This window comes from Accipiter gentilis, chromosome 6 (genome assembly GCF_929443795.1).
Source record: "Accipiter gentilis chromosome 6, bAccGen1.1, whole genome shotgun sequence".
NCBI classification, from domain to species: Eukaryota; Metazoa; Chordata; class Aves; order Accipitriformes; family Accipitridae; genus Astur; species Astur gentilis.
Window position 1 is genome coordinate 25,965,931 of NC_064885.1, and position 23,928 is coordinate 25,989,858.

At 37.0% G+C, this 23,928-nt stretch overlaps 1 protein-coding gene across 9 annotated transcripts in view; it reads left to right on the forward strand.

Moving 5' to 3' along the window:
- The window catches only part of AGFG1 (ArfGAP with FG repeats 1), a 37,223-nt gene extending 14,573 nt beyond the window's left edge, over positions 1-22,650 (forward strand). The window contains exons 3-15 of one of the 9 annotated variants that reach the window (XM_049803893.1): positions 5,599-5,714; positions 6,253-6,415; positions 7,441-7,597; positions 13,500-13,619; positions 14,253-14,324; positions 15,287-15,496; positions 16,355-16,538; positions 17,236-17,315; positions 17,591-17,683; positions 19,202-19,249; positions 20,664-20,822; positions 21,444-21,535; positions 21,915-22,650. In XM_049803893.1, the coding sequence (XP_049659850.1) occupies positions 5,599-5,714; positions 6,253-6,415; positions 7,441-7,597; positions 13,500-13,619; positions 14,253-14,324; positions 15,287-15,496; positions 16,355-16,538; positions 17,236-17,315; positions 17,591-17,683; positions 19,202-19,249; positions 20,664-20,822; positions 21,444-21,535; positions 21,915-21,974 (1,554 nt within the window). In that variant the 3' untranslated portion in view covers positions 21,975-22,650. The remainder of the gene's footprint in view (positions 1-5,598; positions 5,715-6,252; positions 6,416-7,440; positions 7,598-13,499; positions 13,620-14,252; positions 14,325-15,286; positions 15,497-16,354; positions 16,539-17,235; positions 17,316-17,590; positions 17,684-19,201; positions 19,250-20,663; positions 20,823-21,443; positions 21,536-21,914) is intronic. The other 8 variants (XM_049803894.1, XM_049803900.1, XM_049803897.1 and 5 more) reach the window with 8 other exon arrangements.
- Positions 22,651-23,928: the final 1,278 nt, after the last annotated feature.

Genomic DNA, 23,928 nt, shown 5'->3' on the forward strand with positions numbered 1-23,928 from the left:
GGAGGCTGGGTTTTAAACCAGAAGCCTTTCTGGTCAACTTTATTTTGTGGAGTACCAGACGTGCAATGAATGGGATGAGTTCTTTGTTCCTTTCTGTCAAAGCTGAAAACAAGGGTAATTACTCAAACTGTAGGACTACAAATGTAAATAGAGTATGGAAAACAAGATAGGTAAATGTATTATTCTAGGAAAAAACATTTCTCCCTCGAATAGCTGTTGAGTGCAGATTCAGGGAAACCAATGGTATGAAGAGAAATATAGGTAAAGACTTTATTATAACATAGAACATGCACTTGGCCCAATTTCTCCTTTCAGTGATATATTTAAGTTATGGCAACTCACAGTTTCTGCCTTGCTACCTCCTGGGTTTTCATCTAGGTCAGGGTGAGTAGGTTGAAGCTGGTTGTGATTCTCTTTCCCTCTTTGCTTCATGCTGTATTTACTGATCTAATTCTGCAACTTCCCGGTATCCAGTTGCCAAATGTCTAATGACATCCCTCACAGGACTGGAGCTTGTTGGCAGAGAACAGGTGCTGTTTTTCCCAAACCCCTTGTAAAAGGATTCTCATGAACTTTTAAATTTCATGAAGTTAACTGCTGAATCTTGTTTTCTACTTATTGTTACCTGGCAAGATAAAACTTTGCTTTGTCTTGGTACTTCGCAGCTCCCACAATGTAATAGAGGCAGACAAAACTTCAAAGTCTTGCTTCTGTCAACCCTTCAATAAAAGTAGACTTTCAAATACTGCATACGCTTGATCACTCTGACTTCAATGCTGTCTTTTTTTGTTTGTTTTTTTCTTGCTGCATTGGTGAACCAGTGGGACATGGACTAATTATACTTTTCAGGGACAGTGGACAATGATTATGGATTGTTGGATATGTTCCACTGTTTCTAGGGGCTTCCACATAACTTGAATGTTTACTCTTGGCTCTAGCTTGCCAGACTCTTCTTCTCTAAGCAGAACATTTTGTTTAATAGTTTTGGTTATCAAAAGGAGGAGTATAGCAAGGCTTTTGGTGAATGAACAGAGCTTTTGAGCAGAGGCTTATTTGTGCTGCTTTTGCAAAAAGAACAATATTAATATTAAATGGCTGAACCAGAGTATCACCAAGAAGATGGTGCAATGTAGAAGGACTTCAGAAAGCCACAGAATTTTTAGGCCTGGTACCTTAATAGTAATGTTGTGTAATTTTGTGGTGAGTTGGGATGCTTCTTCATGTATTATCTGTAAAAGCAAAGGAATGACTAATTCTGTTAAAATGGAGCTTAAGATGTATTACGAAACTCGGGCAGTAGCATTTTCCGAATCAGCTCTGCATGTCTGATTTATGTATGGAGTAGCTAGAGTAGAGGTGTTTTGAAATACATGCTCTTTGGGATATCAAATTCAAATTTCTCAAAGCATATATTCTGAATTTTTGCTTCTTTTGAAAACTACTGCCTTGAGTTTTTTTTCTCAAATGTTAAGTTTGTATTAGAAAAGTAAGAAGAAAACTTCATGTTTAGTAGAGTGACTTGTTGCTTAAAGCTTGGTTTTGTAGAGATTTATATGCCCTTTACTGCCTTTTTACACTTTTTTCCCCATGTCCTGCAAGTAATGGCTGTGCAAGAATCAGCACATACTGTAAATAACCATGTGTTAATTTGTTCAGGTGTCCTGCCTAGGCAGCTGTCAGGCCAGACAGAACGCAGAACTGAAGCTCATGTTGAAGTATTGGCAACTAAAGTTGTCAGTCTGATTTTTCTACATTTCCACTAATTATTTTTCTTTTGTTACAATTAATCTTTTAGTATGTCAAGTGCTGTCAAATTCAGATAGTGGATTTAAAAGCTGTGATTAGTGGGGAGTAGTCAGGGTACCAAAGTTGTAAATGCTGAGTGATCATTCCCCACCATAACTCAACAGCAAGCTATATGGCATAATTTCCTTGATCTTTATCATAAGAGTAACTTTTAAATAGCTTTGAAAAAAAAATTTGATGGCCTGATCAGTAAAAATATTCACATTTCTCACAGCAAAGTTTTCTTTGCACAAGATTCAGTACTCTTAGTTGACTTATTTTAAGACTATGGGAAAATAACTATTTCGGCAAACAACAGTTGTATGATGATGTGAGTTCTGTTCCTGACACTTTTTTTTTAATTTCCAATTTTGATTTCATCCTGTGGTATTGCGCAGCACACTGCCACTTGCTTTTTTGTAGATAGCTGAAAATTGTGTATTATGGCTTGCTTGAAGCATAATCAATGCAGTATTGTGGACCCCTGTCAAGTCAGATGATAGTAACAAAAGTATAGCTAGAAAGAGCATACAGGTCACCAGCAAACAAGGAAAGACAATGGGCCTTTTATTGTGTTCTGAATGCTTGCTTGGAACGGCTGCTGATGTTCAAAGTATTGTGCCTTTTAATAGAACCGTGTGTGATACTAAAGCTTTATAAAATTTGACTTTCTAAAGGACTTGCCTGTATTTAAGACTTCTAAGAAATTGTACTTTCTCTGAGAACCCTTTGGGTAAAGAAACTAACATGAAACTTAATTTGTATCTCTGGTGTGGTAAAGTTTTAACCTGTGTTTGTATAGCTACTGCTGTCAAATTCTGTTAAAATGAGAACTTCTTGCTGAAGCATGTGTGATTAAGTCTAGGTTCTGTTGCTTGGTGGCTGTGTGGTGTTGTGTGTTGCCCATTAGTAATACTGCTCTTTCTGCTACCAGTAACAGCAAACAAATAAGAGTGCCTGGCAGGTTTAATTAAATAAATTACAGTAGTGACTTAAGGTATATTTCAGTTGTTACTGTTTTTGTGTTTAGGTATTTAGAAGAAATTATTTGCTCCAGGAAACACTTTTGGAAGCCTGTTTTCTGAAGGTTTGCAAAAATTGCAGTGCAGTGCAAGAACTGACACCTTTAAGGAGCTTGCATCATTTTAAACCAACAATGTGTTTGGACAGCATAGTCCTCCTTCGTACCTGTTTGCATATTCATAGAACTGTTATCTACTATAGCTGGTAAATAATCTGAAGTTGGCAAATCAAGGTAGACACTGTGTTACTTCCACTACATCATCTTCCCCAGAGGTTTTCTGCCACAATGATCTGTGACTACACAGGACCTTGTTTTCTAATTTCTCTTATAAATCGTCTGTAGCGGTCAGGAAGGCTTGAGACTATTTGACACAGAATTGGTTTGTTTGTTCTTCTTTTCCCCTCACTCTGAATGCTTAGGCACTTCGGGGTGAAGATGAAGCAGAAAACTGGGAGGGAGAAAGGTGAAAAACTGGGTTGTGGTTTGACTGTTGCTGTGTGTTGGTCTCAGTACAGGTTTCAGTGGTACTAGTGACATGGTAATTGTGATGAGTTTCTTTGATCTGACTTGTTTTGGATGGTAGGAGAAAGGGGAGTAATTTAATGGCCTGATATGGGTGAGGAAGAGGACCTCATCTTTCATTCACTAGCACATCTTAGATTGGATGCAAACTGATCATCATGGTACATCCCTGAGTGTTATTCTACTAGGTGTGGGATCAAGTAGGGGCTGTTCTAACACTCGCCTTCCTGCTTGTCTGAAATTGGGCACAACTTTTTCCTTTCTTCAGTGTTTCCTGATGTTCCTCCCAATACTGAAGTTGGGGTCGGGGGGACTGTGTAGATTTGGACACCAACAACTCCTGCTGCGAGGCGTTCTGTAACTAGCCACAAACAGGACTTCTCTTTCTCCTAGCAATCATATGACTACTAGTTGGTACAGTTATACTCACAAATCTACATATAGAAAGACTACTGCTGGCCCACATCAGACTATCTACTGCAGATGTTTAAAGCTATACCCATAAATGTTCTGACTTTATAAATCTTGTCAGCAAAAAGTAGTGCTTATGTGAAAGATTGCTACTAAAAAAATAGTGCTTCAAGCTATTATTTTAGAAAAGACTTGTGACTTCTTTGACTAGGTTTATATCTTCTAACTTTGTATGGGGAAGTATTAAAGAAATACCTTCAGTTTCATTTCACCTATTACCATACTGCAAATAATGACTGTTTAAATTACAAACTCAAATCAGTGCATTGAACTTAACCCTTTGGTGGACTGACAATACAATTGCTGAATGAATGCTAAGTAGCTGAGTTTATTTGAAGTAGGAACTACTGCTGTTATTTTTAGATGAGCATTTATATCACTAATTTGGAGCTATCCTTTGATCATTAGATCTGTTTCCTATTGTTGTTCTTTGTCTCTATCCTGTAGATGACAGTAAGGACTGTCGAGTGTTGGACATGCACGCAAGCTATATAAAATTGAGACATCAAGTATGAAATACATACTTGCACTGTCTGTCTAATTTGTTTAATCCTGAGCAATCTTTGAAGTGACCTATAAGATTTACCACATTTGACAGCTAGTGCTCCCGAAGATGCTAAGTTGCTACAATTTTGGTGAAGTTAGGTGGCCAGGTAAAGAAGAAAACGTCTGGAGAAGATGATGTAGTGGAAGTATCACAGCTTCTACCTTGATTTGCCAACTTTCAGGGTAATCGGTTTATGCAGCTTTTGCTGGTTAGAGCGTGTGCTTCCTCTGAAGGTCATGGGGACAATGCTGAAAACCTGACGCTATTGCAGGAGTAGAGAGTAGTATTTGTAGGAGGCATATAAGAGGGATGATCAGGACTATTTCAGAAAGGCTGTGGGGAAAAAAGGTTATGCATCATAAAAATAAAGCTTTTTTGACTCCATTTCTCTGGAAAAAAACCTGTTCTACAATGGCAGTCTGTTTTTAAAGGGTAGCTAATGTTTGGTATATCATCTGGGTGTATATTCAGATTATTTGCAGAGTAGTCTTAAGTGCTTAAAGAAAACATTTTAAGTTTGACAAATCCTGTGTCTTGTTTAATTTTGAGAACAGTCAGCTTTCCTCTTGTTTTGGTCAGGAATTGAAGCTGAACATACTGAGAATTTTGCAATTGCTTCAACTCCAGCTCACTTCTAACTATAATTTGAGAATTAAAGCACTGCAAGAGTACTTTTCCCCCTTTTCTTATACCCTTACTCAAATTAAATATGTATGATACTGTAGAAACTGCGTAATGGTAAGAAAGGCTGTTTAAAAAAAAAAAAGAACTTCCTATACTCAAATAGTAATTATAAGTATAAATATTAAACCGTAGATCCTTTAAAAGCTACCGTCTGGGGCTTATGGCATATGGACTCTGTTGAAACAGTTTAAAACCTGACGTACAGGAAAGGGAATGTGTAGAATTAGGTGAAGAAGAGTCTTAAAGATCACAAGTAGAAATCAGGTGCTTTGCCCCTTCATGAGTACATACTACAGATATTTTGTGGAAGTAGTATTTGATGGTGAAATTGGATGCTAGGATTTGCTTGCCCTGCTGTGACAGATGGTGTTTCAACTTTAAGTATTTAGACTAGTATATGGTGCACAAGTCAGTTGTTAAAGCAGCTCAGTCTGGAACAAAAAATGTGTAGCCACACGCTTTTTAATGGTTTGATGTATTAACAGTTGTAAACTTAAATAGGTTTTGAATTAAGATATTTTCACTGATTGATCCATGGTGTGTTTTGTTTTGTTTTTTTTTTAAGGTGTGCAAACAGATTTGGCTAGGCCTATTTGATGATAGATCATCAGCAATTCCAGATTTCAGGGATCCACAGAAAGTAAAGGAATTTCTACAGGAAAAATACGAAAAGAAAAGATGGTAAGATAGCTTTACAATTATGAAGATTGCCTCTATGACAAGAAGTGGAGACAGACTGTTATCCTCACATTCTTAAGTGTACTTTCCTTCTTGTGTGCTCTTTGGACTAGATCGCACAGCTCTAAAGCAAAATGATTTCTGGACTTTTTTCAGAGCTCCTGCAGGAAGCAAAGACAAACTATTTAAAGAAGTTTCTCAATGTGTAGTTCATAGTGATGGAGCAGAAATGGCTTAAGGGAATGTCAACAACAGTGTAAAGTAAGGGTTTTGCAGGCTTTTATTAGGAGGTGAAAGACATGTGTGGTTTGTATTAAGTGCTGTACAGTATTGATGACTTGGAATTCTAGTCCATTTTTAAAAAAATATCTAGCATATGTAAATAATGGGTATTTTGCAAACTACTGATGTAATTTGTTGCAGGATCAGTGGTTAAAATAGCAAAGCTGAGATCTACCAGTTCTCACACTTGAGTCTTACAAATGTTGAGCAGAACTTTTCATGTTAAACTTGTAAAGACTATTGCTCTTTTTGAATTTAGGTATGTTCCTCCAGAGCAAGCAAAGGTGGTGGCATCAGTCCATGCATCCATATCGGGGTCTTCTGCTAGTAGTACAAGCAGCACACCTGAGGTGAAGCCACTCAAATCTCTCTTGGGAGAAGCTGCACCCACACTGCACTTAAACAAGGGCACACCTAGCCAAGTGAGTAATGACAAAGCTGAAGAGCACAGAACTGTTCAGCAGTACTTTTTCTCTTTTAATGGCATAAGAATTCTTGCAATAGCAACTGTTACATAATATGACCACTAAGGACAACTTTTTAATGTATTCTGTTGAAGTATATAGGTGTTTGCAGATTGGGTTCTAAATTAAGCTTGTTTCTATTGACAAAATTGATTTTTTTATGGTTATTTTCAGTAAGGAGAATTTTCCAGTTAATTAATTTTCAAATTTAATTATGATTGTCTTTTGCTGAAATATCTCTAAAGTTTGAACCTAATGTGATATATTTTCATGTTTGTTTTTGGATGTGAACACAATAAAATGGCTGATACTGTTAACCATGAGATTAGTACTGAATATGTGGATGAAAAACATGCATGTTCATTATTACTTGCTATGCATTCTGTAACTGTCTTATCAAGTGGCTTTCAGAGAGTGTCTGTATGCTGTTATGTAAAGCCAAACAACACTATGTACTTAGATTTTAGAGGGAAGACAGTTTTTTGAAAACCTGTTTTACCTTTAGGATGCAGGCAACCCTTGAATGGACCTCTTAAGACTCGAACAGTAGAAGTTTGCAGCTTGCAGCCTTGCTATGAAATTCTTCAGTTTTTCTCTCCCTATACTGAATTCTAAAGTTTTTTTCAGAATGGAGTGAATAACTATTTTCCAACTTAATTTTAAGTTTTATTGCTTGTGTTTGTAAAGTATTTGCAGTTTTAAATACATAATTTTGAAGTTGCTTATGTACTGCTACTTTATTCTTCTAGGCCCTATTATCCATGGAAATCTGCTGCAGAGTTCCTTTAAAAGCCACCATAGTGGCATCAATAGTCTTCCTCATACTATAGGAGGATGGTCTGTGCTGTATACAGCATCTTAAACTTCAGAAATAAATGGCTTGTTAAAGAAATACGCTTAGTCTATCCTTCTAGTATTTTGCAAAAGTTGATTTGGTAAAATATCGGCTTTTTTGTATTAGCTAATTGAAATGTTGTTTGTAGTCTCCTGTTGTAGTTCGATCTCAAGGACAGCAGCAACAAGAAAAGAAACAATTTGACCTCCTCAGTGACCTTGGCTCAGATATCTTTGCTGCTGCTCCTCCTCAGTCAACTGCTACAGCAAATTTTGCTAATTTTGCACACTTCAACAGTCATACAGGTAAGTATTCTGAGCAGCGTGTCCCTTTTAAATGTATAAAATGTAGTTTGAATTTTTGATGACTTTAGTCCAAACTTCATCATGAGGTATATGTAATTTCTGTGCCTTGAGAACGCTCAAGATTTCCTTTAGATCTTTATAAAGAGTCGTTGAAGACGTAAAGGCTGATAATCCTGCTTTTTGAAGTGGGAGTTGCTATAGCTATTTTCTATGATATGTATGATTGTTTCTGCCTACTACTAGAACTTTAAATTCTTTGGGGGAGAGAGTGAGAGGATGAGTAACAGAATGTAGAGAGAAGCTGATGTTAGACCTTCAGTTTTCTTTCTGAAAGTTATTAGGAAGAGCATTCATGGAAAGAAAGCAGATACAGAGGCTTTAAGGGAGTTCAAATGCATTGACAATAACTATCAATTTGTTAAAAGAAAAAACAAAGGCTTACTCAGTTTAAAGAATGACCTCTTTTGTGTGTGTTTCTGTTTGAAAACTGGATACTACCCGTGTGGGTAATATTCTGTAGTTTCAGGAAGAATAAACAAGCTTTGCACATATGTATTGACTAAGGATGGAGGTAGGCCTTGAATTCTTAAAGAATGACTTCAGTAAAATATATTGAGCCCTCGGGGTTTATTTTCAGCCAAAGATCTTGAGCCACAGAAGTCTATCCTAAAGTTGATTATGTGGTCACTGAAGTATGTTGTTCCTAACTTGCATTGTAATTGTGGGAAAGTACCTTTGCCTGCCTTGCCTGAATGGGCTTTTCATCTAGTTTTTCTGAGAGAAACTGTGATGCTGCTAAGCCAACAAGAATAAGATATACTTCTTGCAAATCAGCGCTGAAATTGTTAACAGCTGAGAGGAAGCATGATGGAGGAGACTTGAGGCACACCTGAGGAACTGAGCAAAGTATCAAGGCTTTCTCAAAGTTAACTTTAAAAAAAAAAGTGAAATAATTGGCTGCATTCAGTAATATGGCATAAGAATTGCCGTTGCAGTGTATTTTGTAAAAACCTTAACATAAGATTCCATGTTAATCATCTTTTTGGAGGTATATTTAATTGGGAGAACTTGTGCTGACTGAACAAAGTTGTACAGTGTTACCGAAGAGGCTGCAGATATTTAATTCTTTCTAATATCTTACTCTTTCCAAACTTGTTGCTGAATGATTCTACATTTACGTACACTTAATTATTCTTTGTGGGTTTCAGGAGATGAAAATTCCATTAAAGCAATATTTCAATACCATGTTCCAAATCTAGGTAAAATTCCACTGCATCTCTGCTGGGTAATTTTTCAAAGGATAAAAAGCAATATGAACACTCCAGAATAAATATAATCTTATGAAAGAGTCTGTTAATTTCTGGTTGAAGAAAGTGCTGAAGATCAAAATTGAGAGGAATACTCACCTGTGCTGACTAGTTTTCTGTTTCAATAATTAACCATTATGGTCATTTCCATGGCTCCTTCCTATAAGTTTCAGAACCCAAAAGAGTTTCAGGGATGGTAAATCAGTTTCTAAAAGACAAAAATGTAATTCTGAGCATGCAATAGCTGAATATGTATTGCAGACTGGTTTATCTGAAGGTGTTTTCTGACTTGCTAGGGTAAAACACTTTTAAGGCTTGTTCTGTGTGCAGTAACCACAGGGTAGTGTTAACTGAAACTAATAATGATATGTTACAGACTCTTCCCTTTGGAACACAAAGAGGATTGATCAGTCTGCCAGCTCTGGCAAAAATTAGTTTTAAATGCTCATTTAAGGAGGTGTATAAGCATGTAATTCTTGTTAGTAATCACACACTACACCAGAGGGTGAAAGAACTTGCACTTAGTCTACCATTACTTTCTTGAAGTTTATGTTCCATTGTTCTTGTTTTGGGGCTTGGTTTTAGTTATACCTACAGGGGATGGACTTTTTTCATTCCCTTCATGTACACTATGGTTAACTAAAGAAATCACTGAAAAGCACGAGCAAATTTGAGGTCTTCCAGTATAAGTTACTGTTTCTGCAGTGTAAGGCACAACTGAGTGCAGCAGCTGATAGGAAAATATTAACAAACTTGTGCTGTGATCTGTAAAGTGTAGATTTAATGCTTGAAAATTATGCAGGAAGTGCAACTTTTGATATGTTCCTTTTTTTCTGAGTTTTCTAATGTATTAAGCTGGCTCAGGACATTGTGGCATGTTGAAGGGGAAACATGCTGACTTTACATTTACTGTCTGTATTTAATTTACAAAGTTCCATAACTTCTGCAAAATGATGAGATTTTGAAGATGATGGTAGATAACTGTTGTCTGTGTGACTGGTAATAGCAACAAAGTTAAAAAATTTTGGCATGTAGACTTTCTATAAACTAATGGAACAGAAGACCTGCACAAAAGATTTTAAAAAGGCATAGTGACACAGCACAACTCTATTGGAACAAGGGAGAAGAGACTTCACCCAGAAGAAATAAAATAGTATGACATAGTTATTGTAGTCTAGAGAATTATTTTCAATTTTGTAATTGAATATACATAGACTTTATTTTAGTGGGTTTTTTTTTGTTTGTTTTGCAGTGTTTCATGCCTTTATTCCACACTAGGTAGGGGCAGCTTGCATTGCTGTGACTGGTGCTGTCACACTTGAGCTAGCTTTAGCCAGCTAGCTTTTCTACTGCCTCATTGATCTGCAGTCACAACAGCAGTTAAATGTATGCCCATCTGCAATTCACTGCAGTTCCGTAACTTAAGGTTGTTCTTGGGTTTCTGTGTGGAGAACTGAATTTTGGAATTGCTAGTCCATCCTTAAAAACATGATCTACATATTGTTCAGGCACAGGAGAGTACAAGTCTTACTTGGTCTTTACCTTCATGCCACTTTTACATAGGTTTCAACTTTACCACATAAAATAAAGGAAGATTAACATCTGAATACTCTGCGGAAGAGTCTATAGCTCTACTGTTTTAACATGGGCCCACTTGCAAATCATACTTGCTGTGTCAGCTGATGCAATAATACTGTTAAAAGTGGCCTGTAATATAATACATTCCAGTTTTTAATCTAGACCCAGAAGATATTTCATTTAAGATTCTTGACATAGTACTCTGTGTGAGTGGTTAAAATGAAAAAATGTCACAGTTGTAGGAGTGACTTTTATGTACTTAATCCTGTTTGGTCAGCTAAACATCAGTCTCTGAGTAGCCCCTATCCAATTGATGCATCAGGATGAAAGCATCACTTTTATTTTAAAGCAAGGTGCAATTGAATTCTTAATCTATTCCTCTTTAAAAGCTACCGATTTAAAAACAAAACCAACCAACCTGTGGAATTTGGAGTTGAAGTCTGTAGAATGCTGTTTGAACCAATACCGATGGTATAATGATTGAAACTATTTTTCCTCTGTGTCAACTTTTTCTCTTTGCATGCTTTAAAGGTGAAAATTTTAGGACAGAACTTTCTCAAGACCTTGCTTTCTCATTGATTTCTGCCCCGCCCTTGCTTGTTGACCCTCATGCTGTGGTGGATTGACCTTGGCTGGCCACCAGGTGCCCACCAAGCTGCTCTCTCGCTGCCCTTTCTCAGCAGGGTGGGGGGAGAAAATATGATTAAAAAGCTTGTGAGTCAAGAAAAGGACAGGGAGATCACTCACCCATTACTGTCATGGGCAAAACAGACTAGGGAAGGTTAACTTAATTTATTGTCAATTAATAATAGAATAGGATAGTGACAAATAAAAACAAAACTAAACCCACCTTCACCCCTTCTTTCCAGGCTCAGTTTTGCTCCTGACTCTTCTCCCTCCTCCCCCTGAGCAGTGCAGGGGGATGGGGAATGGGGGTTGCAGTCAGTTCATAACACTTAATCTCTGCCATTCCTTCCTCCTCATGCTGTTCCCCTGCTCTGTTGTGGGGTCTCTCCCCCTCAATGGGATACAGTCCTTCACAGAATTCTGCAATGTGGGCCCTTCCCGTAGGCTACAGTTCTTTAAGAACTGCTCCAGCATGGGCCCTTTCCATGGGGTGCAGTCCTCCAGGCACAGAGTGTTCCAATGTGGGTCCCCTGTGGGGTCACAGCTCCTCCCAGAAAAACTGCTCCTGCGTGGGCTCCTCTCCATTAGGCACAGGTCCTGCTAGGAGCCTGCTCCAGTACGGGCTTTCCACAGGCTCCAGCTTCCTTCAGGACAATTCTGCCTGCTCTGGCGTGGGGTCCTCCCCGGGCTGCAGGTGGAGATCTGCTCCACCGTGGACCTCCGTGGGCTGCAGGTGGACAGCCTGCCTCACCAGGGTCTTCACCACGGGCTGCAGGGGAATCTCTGCTCCGGCGCCTGGAGCATCTCCTCCCCCTCCTTCTTCATTGACCTTGGTGTCCGCAGGGTTGTCTCTCTTACATGTTCTCACTCCTCTCTCTCACAGCTGCTGCACATTGTCTTTTTACCCTTTCTTAAATACGCTTTCACAGAGGTGTCACTGCCATTGCTGCTGGGCTCAGCTTTGGGCAGCAGCAGGTCTGTTTTGGAGCCAGCTGAAACTGGCTGTCAGAAATGAGGGCAGCTTCTGATCTTTTCTCGCAGGGGCCACCCCTGCAGCCCCCCGCTACCGAAACCATGCCATGTAAACCCAATGTGCATGCTCACTTCTAATAAAAAGTGGTATCAAGTAGAGTCAAACCTCACCCTCTCTCACAGTATCCCCTGTGAAGGGAATACTTGCACTTTCATTTATATTAGTAGCATTGAGGAATACAGTAGTGAGTATAAAAATGTCCTTTTAGTTTATAAATCTGTAGTACAGATGCTTTGTAAATAGAATTTAAGTGAAATAATGCAACTTTTTATTAGCATTATCTGGCTATTAAGTAACAGTACTTAAACAACCAGCATAATTTATTGGTTTTGTATGTACTTAATCTGCAAAATCCCCCCAGAATAAACAAATCCTGACCCAAAAATACGATGTCTTGCATCTGTTATTCTAGAAGGTGTTTTGTGGGCTTTCTTTAGATGGTAACTCAAGTTACCTATATATATGGGTTTGTTTTGCATGTGATTTAAAACACTTTTTCCCTTACTCCTTGCTTATAACAGTGTTTAAGTCTTTCTGTGGACCTTATCAGTTAGACACACAATTCCTCTTGAATCTATAGATGCTTGAATGTCCAGCTGTTTGAAATTAGAAGGGTGTTAACTTTTATTTTCTCCTATAGTATGGCACAAAAGGAAGGCGAAACCTGAAATTCTATTTGAAATTTCCTTGGATTTTATTTTGTGGGTACACTCTATGAATGCTATCTTCTTGACATTGGTATTGATTTTCCATATTTCTGTACTCTGATTTAGTTTTTTAAAAACTGAATTTTCCAGTGAAATGAATTTATAAACCTAGCCAAAACTATTCAACTGATGCCAAACTAAATTCACCGAAGGAGGAAGCACTTTGTATATGAGGAATTGTATGTTGCAAGGATACTTTCTAACTTTTATTCCCAAAGAAATGTTCAGTTAGTCCACAAATTCTAGTTTTGGAAGCTAGCACTTAAAATGATACCTGGTTTGGGTTCTACAGGTATACATCTAGTATTCTGTACTTCTTGGCTGTTTTTCACTGACAAGCCACCACTGCAAACACTCTAGGGTTAAGCCGAACTTGGCTTCATTATGTCATGCAGTTGTGAGTAGTAGCATGTGTGAGGAGGAGAGAAGTAGCATTAACTGGTACAGCTCTGTGAAGGTGATTTGTGAAAGCTTGTTCAAAGACAACTTTCAGTTGTAGAATATCATGTATAATTTTTTCATGTAAAAAGAAATTACAAGGCAGGGCATAACCCTTGGAGGCTGTCATGACCATGAATTCAGTTAATACATCTGTTTTTGTGTTTATTTCCCATATCCATTAACATGTTTTGTTCCTTTGCAATTTACAGCGCAGAACTCTGCAAATGCAGGTTTTGCAAACTTTGATGCATTTGGACAGTCTAGTGGCTCGAGTAATTTTGGAGGTTTCCCCACAGCAAGTCAGTCTTCTTTTCAGCCCCAAAATACAGGTAGAACTCCTAGCACTTTTGATTAATACTTAATTGAAATAATCCTTACCTTTATGTTGGAAGGTACTTAAGTTGAGTTTATTTCTTGCATCTGCCTGCTTTAATGCAATCAAGCCACCTGAAGCTCTGGGGAAACTCAAAATGAATTCCTTCTGTTTGGTGTTGATTTTATTTTTTTTCCTAATGCTACTCAGAAGTCTGATTTATGGCACTATGTGTTTGTTAGCTCTACACCTGAAATAACTATGAAAAGAGTAAACCATGCTGCTTTTGATAAATAATGAATTGACTCTTTATCTTGTAAGAGAAGTGTTTCAGTAGACCCAAAAGCACATCACAGTACCAAAAAAAAGTGTGTCTATGTGGATGTATAACGTATGCACACACTTCAGTATGTTTGACTTCATGTGTAGAGCCTATTGCTAAGATTTATTTTGCTTTCCTTTAAGTTGATCATGCTTTAGAACTTCTGCTTGAGCTTACACTTGCTGTTTGTCTAGATCTTTGGCTGACTGACTTTCTTTTCCTTTTTTTTTTTTCTTTTGAGTGTGGTGTCGTTTTAAACTTTTTTTCAAATTTTCTTTCTCCCTTCCTATGTTAACTTTAACCCACACACAATTTCTGGCTGTCCAGCGTTCAGAACGCTTTCATCTAGCTGCAGTTTTGGTGAATTTACTTCAGCTTTTCCTCTCCAGGCTGTACACAGTAAGTTCCACGCAGTGGAAAACTCAGCTTGCTTCATTTTATGCCATTGTAGTATAGCATTTTCATTCTTACTGTTGCATATGTTTTAACTTGCTGATTATGCTATTAGAAAGTTGTGTGTTCTGTAGTAGGAGTGGAATCCTCAACCAACTGTTCCAAAATGTGATACACTTAATGAAACAACTCATTTAAATTTAAGTATGTGACCTGCTTAGATTAAATTTTCTGGACACTGAAGAGATGGAAGCTCATGGTTTCATATTTGAACTGAAGTTCAGTTGTGTGGCCCAAGTCAGATTTTTAAAATTGATTTATGTATCTCTGACATCAGTGGAAGCTTGGTATAAAAAGAGCTGTGTTGTGTCTTCCTTCTCACCTCTTTCCTGATTGGATGTAGTCTAAAAATCCAAGAATAGAGAACCAAACTATCTCACTAAACCTTGGCATGTAATCATACTACTTTTGGACTTCTAGGCACTGTTTTTTGCTTAGAACGATGACTGACATCTGAAATGGTTAAACATTGTACCATTAAGTAAATGCAAATAGTAGCTATTCATTAGACAGACATGACAGGAAAATGAAGCTTCTGTATTTTGAATATTAAAGATTCAGAAAAATACTTATTTTTCTAACAAATATTACTGTTGAATTTACTTTAATAGCTAATAAGTAGCATATAGTTTTTTCAAGATCAAATTATGATTGTGATTTAAGCTCTTGAAGTTTGGGGGTTTTTCATCCCTGATCTGCAGACTGAAAAACATAAAAAACTATTTTTTCTGATGACCCGATGTAACTTTGAAGGAAATGAGAAAGGGTCTTAAATGTGTGGGATGGGTCGGGGGAACATGTTGCTTCATGTAACTACAAAGAGGTGGGATTATTTTGTCGTCAGTTACAGTTGGAAAAACTTTCTCTACCTTCAGAGTGTTGATGATGTTTCACTTCATTTGTTACAGGTGGAAGTGCTGGATCAGTGAATGCTAACTTTGCTCACTTTGATAACTTCCCCAAATCCTCCAGTGCTGATTTTGGAGCCTTCAATGCTTCTCAGAGCAGCACAACAGCAACTGCAGCCAGTAAAGCTGCAGTGAATAAACCGAATCTCCAGTCAGCTGACAAATACGCAGCTCTTGCTAATTTAGACAATATCTTCAGCGCAGGGCAAGGTATTAAACTTTATTCTTTGATGTGCTTATTCCACATGTGTATGCTTACCACAAGGATGGCTGTGCTTGTCAAAATAGTAACTGCATTTCAAAATGTCCATTCTTTAAGGTACCAGTAGCATGTCACATGAGTGTACCTTAATGTGCAAGATGTAAGTTTTAAGATGAACATCACTCCAAAAGGATGTCATCAGAAGACTGCTTTTTGGGAATATTTTTCCTATCAAGATGAATAACTCTAAGTGGAAATATCTAAATAATTATTACTGCAATGATGAAAGTATATAAGTATATATTTTATATTTGTGCTAAAGCCTATAGCGAAGGCTCTTGAATGGAGAGCTACAGTTGTTACAGAGAACTGCCAGAGTAGCTTCCTACCTCTGTGCCACAAAAAGATTTGGCTTTAGTTTTTTATAAACTAGTAGCAGTGATACTTGGATTTAGTTGATTTTAAGTTAAGGAGAAAAAACTAGTTGTTCTGTAACTTTATTTCTTCTCAAATGGTATATAAAAACTTGTGTTGGTTTGTAATACAGAGCTGTGTTCTGAAATGGATTATTTGAGGGTATGTGTTTTGTTAAATTCTCTAGCTGAAGGTGATGATAGTATTGAGTTGTCATTTTCCAGGGAAACCAGAGGCTCTTTGGAGCTGCAGGATACCTACAGAAGAAGCATGACACTTTGCTGATGGCTAATGGCTTGTTAAACTATTTTTTTTCCTGTATGCCCTAATGGATATTTAATTTTTATGCCTAAAACTTAAACTGTCCATTAACTTTCATTTAGTTCTCAGTGTTGGCAGGGCAGAAAGTGAAACCATTGTCGTCATTTTTAATCTAGGTTTTTTCTTTCTAGGTGGCAGTGAGCAAGGAAGTGGCTTCAGTACAGTAGTGTCAGCATCAGCAGGTCCTGCGTTGTCAACCCCAAATCAGTCAAGTGTATCTTCAGACAAGTATGCAGCTCTAGCAGAATTAGACAGCGTGTTCAGCTCCACAGCAACCTCTAGTAATGCGTATACTTCAACCAGTAACGTTAGCAGGTACTTTGTTAGAATTAGCTGGCTTTCTATATTGACTTCAGCAATATGTAGAGAAGTAGCTCATAGTTGTATCTCAAATCTGGTTTTATTTCTTCTCTAAATGGGGAAATGTTGAATGAGTTTAGTGGTACTACTGAAACTGCATCCTTTGTTTTAAATAATAGTGCAACTGTCTGATAGTATATTATAAGATAAAATTAAGAATACTTTGTCAGCAGAATGTTCCCTGCACCTTTCTACTCATTACATGCTAAACCTGTTAGATGGTAACACTTCCCTACACAGAATATTTGCATGTATACTGAAAATCACAGCATCATCCCTGGCAAAAAAATTACGCAGATATTTATTATGTAAATGATGCCAATCACTTCTTTTTAGGTCATTGAAGTAAGAAATACCAAACACCTGTTACAGCTGTGCTTGGTATTGCAAGTGCCCCTAAAGCTTCTGCTTTGCAACATTTATGCTGATGGCCTCTGTTCAATATTCTTTCTCCTGCTGTTGGTGGAGATGATTTTTCATTGCTCAGCACTAATTATAGTCCCTGACCCTGGCATCAGTGAATTATATTGCAGTTTTCAAACTGCACATAAGCATTCCTTTTCTATTCTTTTATATGCTAACAATAATTGTAAGTTGTATTTAATTGTTAAACGAGCAATTTGACTTCACTGAATGTATGAATTATTTTCAGCAATGCTTTTGGAACAGTACCTGTGGCTGCTGCTGCACAGACACAGCCTGCATCTTCGAGTGTGCCTGCTCCATTTGGAGGTATGTAAGTGTTACTAACACCTTTTGTGGACTGTAAGCAAACATCTTACTAATTTTTAGTTGATAGTGCTATACTTCAGCACTAGTGATATTGAAGTTACTAAAGGATGCCAAAAAAGTACAGTTGTTGCGATGCATTTCAAATTAAGCATTTTATTATCAACTCCTAATTTTTCACATAACTTTAGATATTTATGTATCTCTGTATAAACTTAAAAGTGAGTCAGATTGGCTATTTGTAAAAGACTATTTAATAAATGTTTTTAATCTTTCAGCAACACCTTCCACAAATCCATTTGTAGCTGCCCCTGTTGCCCCAGTGGCACCTTCAACAAATCCATTCCAGACCAATAGCCGAGGAGCAACAGGTTAGGAAAAAAACACCAAGTGTTTGAGAAACTTTCTTTCAAGACTTGCATTGATTCTTTTTTTCATAGCTGTGTAATTTGTCCCTTAAAGATGTTCTGTATTATCTGTCTCTAGTCTATTTGACATGTTGTGTGTTTGTTCAATGTAGAGAACAATATTTATAAATAGGCTGCAGGAATCAACTTTTTTTTTTGAGATAAGTGATGCTTTTTATTGGGCTGAGGACATTCATTTCCTGTTTCTGGCCCAATCCTAGGATTTCAAATGGTGGCCATGAAAAATGTCAAAGTGATCCGTTTAAGATCTTCTAATACTACCTAAGCTATTCGTAGTCTGTGTATTACCAGTTGGGTACCTTCCAAGACTGTAACGTTGGCTTTGAAGCATGCTTCACAGGAGGTTGCTCTGAAATCGGGGATATTGAAAGCCCTTCTGCTAAGCTAGTACACTTGCTGTTTTAATTTCTTTTTTTCAAAGTCATGAAAGCTCTCAAAACCAAAGAGCTGGAGCTAGAACCAGGGAAGACAAGGCTGTTAGCTCCTTACCAGTAAACTTATTCTGTACATTGGTGGTGTCCTTTATTCTTCCTCTTTTGTAACAGTAAAGCATATGTTTAAATATAGTCTTTACACTCATGAATTACATTAATTTTCTGGGGGATGATTCTGTAGAATCCTAATTCCATAGACAAAAACTTAATCACTTTTTAAAAAAAGCAAACTTGTACTTTTCTTCAAAACACTGAACTTGGATTTAGATGACTGCAGGATTATGCTAATTTTGCTTTCCAGACACTGCTAAATTTTGGCACATCTATTAACTGGACTTGCACAGATTTAAATCTGCTGATGTATGCATTTTAACATTGAGTCGTGCTTTGCCTCTAGTTTTAAGTAGGTTGAATTAAACTGATCAGGCTGAGTTAAAACTGAATTGATCAAATTCATGTCATTTGCGAAAATGAATTCTGTTTTCAGTCCCTTTTGAGATATTATGCAGTTAAGCTTGTTCAGCTTTTAATGCCCAAAATATCATCTTCCTGATTTTAATCTCATTCTTAACGGTGCTGTTTTGCATCATTAAGAACTTGTAGCCTCTTTAGATAAATTTGAATATGGCAACTCTATCCTTCCACCTTCTAAACTGCTATCCTTGGCTTGCAGACATTCCAACCCTTTGGCAGCTATACTGATGTTACGTACTAGGTGACAGAGATAATGACTATAAGTAAAGATAATATTCTACCCCTTTCAGTGCAAGGTGTAAACTTGTAGCTTGTCTGTTTATGCTAAGCTTTCTTTCTGCATGAACTTTGCTGTTTATTATATGGGAGATCTGTTTTGTACCGTTTATTTCTAATGGTTTTCTTAGCTTAATCTATTGCTGGTCATGCTACGGATGAATTGTTTGGTAAATATATGTGTGTATATTTCTGTAGATATATATAACTAAGAAATGACTGTTCAAGAGTGTATAAATGATTTGACATTGTCTGGTCTCTTTGTGGCTTCCATAAGGCCTCTCAGGAGCAATGCACTCTCACATATTTCCTCAGGCTCATTTTGGTAGGTGGCCACATTTGGTATCAAGTTTCTTGTGGCTAATTGTTCTTGCTTGTAAAAGCTTATTGATAGCTATCTGGTTCTCTGCACGTAGAATTTCGGAAGACTTTCTGTTTTTTAAAATGGAGTGGTTGTGGGTGTGGGTATTTGGCAACTGGGCAAAGGGAGAGAAGAGCATACGTAGACAACCTATTAAGCAACTAAAACAAAACCATTATTGATATCCTCCATGGTCACAACATAATGGTAGCAAGTTGAGTGACTCTTGAAGCTTCTACCAACAGTAGCTTGATGCCTTTTGGGATATCCCAAGTCACTGCTCATTTTGTTGTGCTTTTGTTTGCTGTTTTAGCAAGTTTTCCTGTTGAATAGCTTCTCTGCTAACTGTAACTTGAGAACAGTGTTAGTACATTAGTTTTGTGTGTACTTTGTCAACAATTCATGTGTGTATAATGTCTTGCCCTTGAATACTTTTGGAGTAAATTTTTCAACTGATAATTAAGCTATATTCATTAAATATATTTTTTTAAACAGTTGAGCTTGCATAAAACCTAACTTAGAACATTTCAAAAGAAAAGTTGTGTCTAATGTTTAACAGGAGTAAAATGCCTGGTGTCTGCATTTGTACCAAAAAAACTTCTATACACTCCTCCTTTCAAGAATAACTCCCAAAAGACTGAATAATGGTTTTGTTACTACATTTTTTAACTTGATGTGCTCCCATTTATTTGCTGAAGGCATGTGGAAGTACACGAGCTGTGTGTTCTGTTCTTGAAATGTTCAGCAGAGAATCAGATGAAAAGTTTTGGGGTTTTTTGTTTGTTTGTTTTAAGTCTTACCTGAACAGTAAGAGCATTTGCAATAGGAACTTTGTGTGCAAACGATGTGCATGGTGAGAATTTCCTTTAAAATGATATTAAGGATGGGATGAAGAGAGAGGGGATGCATGTATCCCTTATGATGATTTTTTTTTTTACTTGTAATTTCCTGTAATGCAGCTTGGAGTAGGAAGATCCTTTCATGGTTTTCTCAGAAGGAGAAAAACAGAGGGGCTTATGCTGCCTGAAAGTGCTTGCTTCTGATGTGTACAGACTTTGACCAGGAAAACTCTGGGGAAAGTATATGATAATGTAGAGAACATTAAAAAAAAAATTATTTCCTTTTCAGAAAATATATCTGAATTTGCTGGATCTAGTAAATTTAAAATTATTCCATTCATTTTTAAAGTGCAAAAGTAAATTATGCACCCAGTTGGTGGTGATCCAAGCTAGTAAATCAGTGGCTATAGAAGTTGAACCTAGCTTTTGTATGGTCACTGAGGCATTAGGACACCTTTCTTAACATGGCATTATAATGATTTCTCTCATGAAAAAAGTGATTTCTTACAAGTAATTTAATGTTATTTTTTGCCTACCAGCAGCAACATTTGGTACTGCATCTATGAGCATGCCTGCAGGATTTGGAACTCCTGCTTCCTACAGTCTTCCTACTAGTTTTAGTGGCAACTTCCAGCAGCCCACGTTCCCAACCCAGGCAGCTTTCCCTCAACAGACTGCTTTTGCTCAGCAGCCAAATGGTAGGTCTCTACATTTTAGATAATCTTGTTTAAATTGGAAACATGGAGAAAATGATCTGTGTGTATGTTAGCAATAATGGGTGCATGTTTATTTCTATATGAACTTGATAATAATATTGATGAGGGGTTCCCACACTGTTTTGGCTCTGTAGTTGAGCTTTGTGACTTGGCTGTGTGCAGTGACAGAACTGAAATTTTACCATAATCTGATACTAAAATTATAAGTATTCCCACGCCTAAAGGGTTTTTATGCAAGCAGGATTGTTTTGTCTTCATTTTTGGAGTGTCTGCAACTGATTTATAACACTTTCTCTAACTTCATAGAACACAAGCAAAAGAAAGTTGAAAAGTACTTTCTCCCATAAATTTAAATGATAAAATAACATTGAAAAAAGTGCATGTGTAGAAATGGGAAATGGATTGGTTCCGAGCAGTTGAAAACAAACAAAAAGCTGAGCTGTATTTTTTTTTTTTACGCTTATGTTCCTGATAGTGTTTAAGTAGGATCAATCCTGTTGACTGTGCAGTCCAGGCTTCCACTTATTTTTGTGTGGGAGCTGCAGCAAAGAACCCTTCGAAGATTGGTGATTAGTATTAATATTTTTCACTTATCTTTCCAAGGAGCAGGTTTTGCTGCATTTGGACAGGCAAAGCCTGTAGTAACTCCTTTTGGACAAGTTGCAGCTGTTGGAGTATCTAGTAACCCTTTTATGGTAAGTGAGTTCTTGCGTGATATTAACTTCTGTATGTCTGAAGAGGCATAATGTGTAACAATTTAGAGACACATCAAGATTTTTTTTTCTTCAAATAAGGGAAGGCAGCATCTGAATCTTCTAAATGCAGTTCAGTATTACAGTGACATGGCATTTGTAAGGTTGTTCAAATCAAAACAGGGGTACTTGTATACCATGCTCTTATAGTAGTGTAATTTCAGAGAACCATAGGGAAAAAAAAAAAGACGACTGCAACATAAAGACAGAAATATTTCCTAATAGGTTGTTTTCTTTTTTTATATATCCTGCATTTATGATTTACAGTATGCGAAAAAAAAATCTTAAAAGTCTTGTCTTATTTTTCTTTGTTTTCCCCCAGGCTGGTGCACCAACAGGACAATTTCCAACAGGAAGCTCATCAACCAATCCTTTCTTATAGCCTTATAGACACTTTACCCAAAAGAACTCTTATGTGGTCACATAACATCTCTGCGCCTCTTGCACTGTTGTCTTGTTTCACTGATATTAGCTTTAAACACAAAAGAAGTAAAAATAAAAGCCTGCATTGTGTACCTTTTAAAAAATTAAAAAAAAAAAATTAATACACAAAACCCAAGAAAATCAACCCCCCACCAGATAATAATGTGCAAAACAGAGGGCTGTGGTAACATCTTTGAACCTGTGAACTGGCAGGTAAAAAGTAGCGGTATCATGTATATTAAAATTGGCTAATAAGTTATTGCAGATACCACATTCATTATGCTGCAGTACTGTACATACTTTTCTTAGAAAATAGCTATTTGTGCATATCAGTATTTGTAACTTTAACACATTGTTATGTGAAAAATGTTACTGGGAAATAGATCAGCCACTTTAAGGTGCTGTTGTATCTCTTGGAATGAATGAGCTACATCATTTTAACCATTGGTATTGGAAGTCATGAAGTTAAATTGAAGGTTTGTTCATTTCTCAAAATGTTTTCCTTTCCTAAGAGCTCTTCTATTTATACATGCCTAAATCTCTAATGGTAGAGGGATACCTGTCTGCATAATAAAGCTGATCATGTTTTGCTACAGTTTGCAGGTGAAAAAAATAAATATTAGAAAAGAAACCAATTGTGTAGCATTATTTCTGTGCAGTAACATTTTATTGGGTTAAAATGTACATCTTGTAAGTCTCATACACAGATGAGTTATCAGAAGCAATATGCTTAAAGGTGAGTTAAGCTTAACATTTTCATGTGCCTCACTTGGATATGTTTCTTCATGTCCTTGTGATTAAGCTTGCTGTTCTAGCTCAAGTGAAGTGATCTATTGAACAAGAAAATGTTAAGTGAACTTGGATTATTTTGGCAGAGTAGCTGTGTAATGAAGGACACTGGAAGCATGGAGGAGGGTAGTTAGTTGAGAAATGGTTAGCTGCAAAAGACATGTAATTATGGATAGCTAATGACTGTCTTAGAACAAGACTTAGTTGTGATCAGAACAGCATGTGTAATAGCAGGCCAAGGTACCACAGATGTAATTGCACTCTTTTTATTAAAAATTGATATATATTAGACCTCCTGTGGAATATTAATAACTGATTATTTTTTTAGTTACTGGAATTTTTCCTGCCATACTAGAATGGAATTTGTACGGGGGAAAAACATCTGGCTTGTCTAGTCTGTAACAGTAAGAAGGTTCAAGAAAAATGTAACTCTGAATCAGTAGTTGGTGATGGTGATTTAAACACAGAGATAACTTGGTTTAAGTTCAAGTGTAATACTGGAAATAAGCAGATAATGTAAATATATCATGAATACATAAACTGCAACCTTAAAAAAACATTTCTGACCAGCTGGAGAATAAAATTCTAAAAGTTTTCAAGATAACAGGAATAAATAATGTCAGATTGATTTTTGAGAAAAGGATGTGCAAGCCCATTTTGAGACAAATGTGAAAATTCTTGAATGTAAGATGTTTCACTTGTAACACTCAGGTAGTCAATTACGTCTGCTTATTTCTAGGGGAGCTGAAAGACTTGACCACTGCTTGCAAAAACCCTCTTATGCCAGTGCTTTTGACTTCCATTGCCTGCCTATAAGAGGGTAGTAATTTCTGTATCTTACCTTCTTTTTTTGGAGCTTTGGAGGTCTCAAAGCAGGGGACGTGCAGCTTATACAAGCTGTTTATAGTAGCATTCCCTACTTAAATGTCTGGGTTTGTCCTGTTGGCATATTTAAAGTTAAAACAGACTTGAAGTCTGTCTTTTCTTTCTGATGAAGACTGCTGGATAGACTATGGTGTATAGTTTAATTCCTGAGATTCTCTGGGAAGTCATTAAACAAACCCCCAGCAATTGAGGGTTTCCAAGATGTTAGTGATGCCCTTGTGCTCACCACTGTTTTCTAG